The sequence below is a fragment of the Gadus morhua genome, chromosome 7 (assembly GCF_902167405.1).
Source record: "Gadus morhua chromosome 7, gadMor3.0, whole genome shotgun sequence".
NCBI classification, from domain to species: domain Eukaryota; kingdom Metazoa; phylum Chordata; class Actinopteri; order Gadiformes; family Gadidae; genus Gadus; species Gadus morhua.
In genome coordinates this window covers 29811032-29816368 of record NC_044054.1, presented here as the reverse complement: position 1 = coordinate 29816368, position 5337 = coordinate 29811032, and the positions used below count along the sequence as shown (strand labels likewise).

At 49.2% G+C, this 5337-nt stretch overlaps 1 protein-coding gene across 1 annotated transcript in view; it reads left to right on the top strand.

The window, feature by feature from the left end:
* LOC115547274 (stAR-related lipid transfer protein 13) overlaps positions 1-5337 on the top strand; it is a 64361-nt gene that overhangs the window by 3383 nt on the left and 55641 nt on the right. The window contains exon 2 of the mRNA XM_030361368.1: positions 1306-1443. Coding sequence (XP_030217228.1) covers positions 1306-1443 — 138 coding nt within the window. The remainder of the gene's footprint in view (positions 1-1305; positions 1444-5337) is intronic.

The following is a 5337-nucleotide window of genomic DNA, read 5'->3' as shown; positions in this document are numbered from 1 at the left end:
TGTCTGTGTGAGCGTGGTTGTGTGTATGTTTATGTGTGTTTGTGACTGTTTGTGAGCGTGTGAGTGTGTGTGTGTGTGATTGCATGAGTGTGTGTGTTCTTGATTGTGTGTGCGTGTGTTTATGTATGTGTGATTGCACGCGTGCGTGTGTGTGTGTGCATGTGCGTGTGTGTGTGTGTGTAGGAGAGGGGGTGGCGTGTGGACTTCCCTCTGCTCAAAGAGGCCCTATGTGCTGCTGCTCTCTCCGCCCCGCGGGATTGTGGGACGTCGAGGGGGAACGGGAAACAAAGAAGTTGGTTCATTTCCTGGAAGAGCAGGAACAGGTCGGCCCCCGAACCCGCCGCAGGGTGGGGCCAATGGGGGGGGCCAGGGGGGCCAGGGGGGGCCGGTGAAATCAATCAGCGTTATTGCTTTTATATCAGTGGTGGTTAAGGGTTCGATGGTGATAACAAGATGAAGGTGACCCAATTATATATTTTAATAAGAAAGCAATTACTCATTACTCATAAGTCAGCACAATTGGTCTCAGTAAGTTACAATCTAAATACCTTTGACCAGTAATAGATTCCTCTGAATCTGCAAAGACTGAACCCGGTTAATACGCCTCTGGAAACTGAACTTCCTGTTTATATCTTTCTGCTACCTTTTCTCTTTACAAACGAGCCCCTCTCTCTCTCTCTCTCACTCTCTCTCTCTCTCTCGCTCTCTCTCTCTCTCTCTCTCTCTCTCTCTCTCTCTCTCTCTCTCTCTCTCTCTCTCTCTCTCCCTCTCCCTCTCCCCTCTCTCTCTCTCTCTCTCTCTCTCTCTCTCTTGCTCTCTCTCTCTCTCTCTCTCTCTCTCTCTCTCTCTCTCTCTCGCTCTCTCTCTCTCTCTCTCTCTCTCTCTCTCTCTCTCTCTCTCTCTCTCTCTCTCTCTCTCTCTCTCTCTCTCTCTCTCTCTCTCTCTTCTCTCCAATCGGTCCTTTGAAAGGATGTCGGGTTGGGGTTCAGTGGGGTGGGTCTCTGCGAGGGAGAGGGTGAGGTGCATTCTGGGTACTACATTCTCAGAACGACAGCAGCTTAACAAGTTCCAGCATCCAACTGCGATATTTCAGTGCCAATACAAGGCCTACCATCATTCCATTGGGTGTGTGCTTGTGTGTGTGTGTGTGTGTGTGTGTGTGTGTGTGTGTGTGTGTGTGTGTGTGTGTGTGTGTGTGTGTGTGTGTGTGTGTGTGTGTGTGCGCGATATTAGGTCCTTCAGGGTGGGCCTCTCCATTTCAACACCCTCAGTACTAGAACTCAAAGTGTTGTCTCGACCAATCAGGTCGGCCCCGGCGACGCCCCCGCGGTTCATCTGAGGAGGAAGCTGGCCCAGCTAAACCAGGAAGTGCAGGAAGTCTGCATCACTAGCTCCGCCCACGAAGACGTCCTCATCGCCGACCCCGGGACCCCGGCCCCCTCGGTAGGTCCACCGTTGATTTCCTCAGTTTGTCAGTTTGGGGCGTTGCCTCTCGCCATCGCCGGGGCAACCCAGGTGAGGAGAGGGCGGAGTCACGTTGACGTCATCAATGTTCCAACCAATAGAATGATGAATTAAGAATACGTTAAAGGATCTTACATTTACATTTACCGTAAGGGCGCTTTTATCCAGAGCGACTTGCAATAAGTCCTTTTGTCAGAAGAAAGAGAAACAACAATGCATCACTGTCGGTACAGTAAGGATGTTCAAAGAAAGAAGTGCCAAGCACGTAGATTTACATTTAGGAGATTTTGCTGACGCTTTTATCCAAAGCGACTTGCAACCATTCATTCACACATTCACACACCGACGGCGGAGTCAACCACGCAGGGCGACAGACAGCTTTTCAGGAGCAGTCAGGGTGAGGTGTCTTGCTCAGGGTCATCTCGAGACTGGGGGGGGGGGGGCCGGGGATCAAACTAGCAACCTTCCGGATACCAGTCAACCCGCTCTACCTCCTGAGCTACTGCTGACCCCACTTACAGTTGCTAGGTCGACCCATTCACCGTATACAACATCGGTCTCTTGAGGGATTGTCGCACTGTGGAAGATGACATTCAGAGATAAACTGTTGGTTCTTTACAAACCGATCACCACAGAAGAACCAAAACAACAAACCGTCAAGGGGAATATTAAGTTCAGTGAAACTATGTAACGAGGAGCCATAAACGATATAGTGGTATCTCAGCATCGTGCCGTACCCCCCTGAAGTGAGGCTCTGGCTGCTGGTTCATTAACAAAGTCGGGCTGATCCACCAGATGGGTTTACGTGTCCGACCTCACACACCACTTTTCCATACAGTATACCCACACACACACACACACACACACACACACACACACACACACACACACACACACACACACACACACACACACACACACACACACACACACACACACACACACACACGCTAATGTTGCGTATTCTCTTCACACACACACACACACACACACACACACACACACACACACACACACACACACACACACACACACAGCCACACCATACACACATACACACAGTACACACATTCATGTACACACACACACACACACTAGTTTTGTGTATTTTTCTTAACCACACACAAACACAGACAAGTGCTGTGTATTTTCTTCACACACACACACACACACACACACACACACACACACACACACACACACACACACACACACACACACACACACACACACACACACACACACACACACACACACACACACACACACACCACCCAGCTCCGCCAGTTCAGGGGAATGTGCTGCCATGCTCACACAGCCTCCTCTATTTAATACGGGGGCAGATTAATTAGAATTATAGTTTGGATGTCCTCCAAGTCTGTTGTTTTTCCACCATTAAACCTTTTAGAGGCGGGCTGTTTGCTGCCTGGTCTGGCATCCAGCTGGAGCGGCCAATAATCCTTTGAAAACCACTAACTGTAAGTGCCAAGCTCGCACAGGAACCAGCGCTGTGCAGTGCGGGTGCCAGGGCCGGGTGATATGATTTGGGCGCAGACCCCCAACCACGGGTTTACTCCACCTTCAAAAACATTCAAATTATGATTCAGTTGTTGATCGTCACCGAGTGAAGCGTGTGCTCATAACCTAGGGAACAGAGATAGGGTGAGAGAGGGAGAGAGATGGTGAGAGAGGGAGGAAGAGAGAGGGAGAGAATGAAAGAGGGAGAAAGGGGGGGGAGGGGGGAGAGAAAAATAGCAGAAAACTGATTCTTTAAAAATGATTGATTCACCGTACTGAGAAACCTGCACCCGCCTCAAACACCCACCAGGGAGGGGTTCACCCAAGAAGCTATTTTAATAATAGGGTGCTCATCTTAATGGCATGCCCGTCTGAAGAGTCTCCCGCTCTCTCTCGTCCTCTCTCTCTCTCTCTCTCTCTCTCTCTCTCTCTCTCTCTCTCTCTCTCTCTCTCTGTCTTTCTTCTTTCTCAGTCTCTCTCTCTCTCTCTCTCTCTCTCTCTCTCTCTACATCTCTCATCTCTCTCTCTCTCTCTCTCTCTTCCCTCTCTCTTGTTTTCTCTTTCTCTCTGTCTCTCTCTTTCTCAGTCTCTCTCTCTCTCTCTCTCTCTCTCTCTCTCTCTCTCTCTCTCTCTCTCTCTCTTCTCTCCTCTCTCTCTCTCTCTGTCTCTGTCCTCTGTCTCTGTCTCTCTCTCTCTCTCTGTCTTTCTCCTTTATCGTCTTCACATAGCAGTTTATAAATACTTGTCATCCATATGCAGTTTACTTCAAAACATATTCTCGGGTCTGGCATCTTGGCTTGGTGCCCTGATGTTATTAAGCAATTACATTTTACTACATACACGCAAATCACCTCCCGTTTGCTTGGCTTTAAGACGGCCGACTGACAATACAGATAAGAATGAATTCATAACTCCTTTAAAAAACACAAGGCTTGTATTCTCCTTGAACAATAAACAATCGTGGTACGGTTCAGGAGATGAATTTGGTTTCGCTACTAATGTAAACATCTCCGCAAAAATACAGAATGTTCTCATTGTCCAATTCATCTCCTGGCTATCCCACGCACACTCGCACACACACACACACACACAACACACACACACACACACACACACACACACACACACACACACACACACACACACACACACACACACACACATATTCAGACAGACACGCACACAACAAATACACACATACACAGTCAGACATGCACACACACATACAGACACAGAAAGACAAACGCCCTCACACACTCACACACACACACACACACACACACACACACACACACACACACACACACACACACACACACACACACACACACACACACACACACACACACACACACACACACACACAGTCCAGAGGACACTGTTCCACTCTCTCAACCGCTCCACTTGATTCCCATAAAGACGTTCATGGAAGCCAGACCCCAGATTCCTCGTCTATAAGGGGTGGCGGTGCAGGGAGCGCCAGGCCGCTTTCATAACGCTGGAATTTCCACCCCTCGAAATAAGCCTCATCACAATCAGTTTAATAAGGACTAATGAGGCCAGAGAGTTTCAATGGGAAATTTGACAACATAAACAGACACACGCAAGGACGAACGCGCGCATGTGTCTGCACTGGCAGTATGTGCACATACATGCACACTGATACACGAGTACACTAAACACTCACACATACACGCGTATACATGGTTACAACATGTGTGCATAGGTTTGATGTCTGCCTGCCTTTCTTTCTGCCTTCCTTTCTGCCTTCCTGTCTGTCTGTGTCTGTGTGTCTGTGTGTCTGCCCACCAGCCTGTCTGTCTGTCTGCCTCCATGGCCTCCTGCCTCACTGTCTGCCTACCAGCCGGTGTATATCTGTCTGTCTGTCTGTCTGTCTGTCTGTCTGTCTGTCTGTCTGTCTGTCTGTCTGTCTGTCTGCCTGTCTGTCTGCCTGTCCGTCTGCCCACCAGCCAGTGTGTCTGTCTGTCTGTCTGCCTGTCCGTCTGCCCACCAGCCAGTGTGTCTGTCTGTCTGTCTGCCTGTCCGTCTGCCCACCAGCCAGTGTGTCTGTCTGCCTGTCAGACAGACACACTCTGAGTCACAAGTGGAGTTGGACCGGGATGGACTTTCCAACGGTGTCACTGTCGGAAAGGGGCGGCGATGAAGAGGAATTCATATCGCTCATTCATTCATTCATTCATTAGGACCAGTGGAGATACAGGAACTCTCAGCCCCCTTCAAAGGGACTTTGTTTCCACCCTTATCTTCAGTAAACTATTTAGAACCTTGAGGTTTCTAATTTAATTTCAAATCTTGATCGTGACCCAGTGAAGCACTTGGTCAGCACCTCTGGTG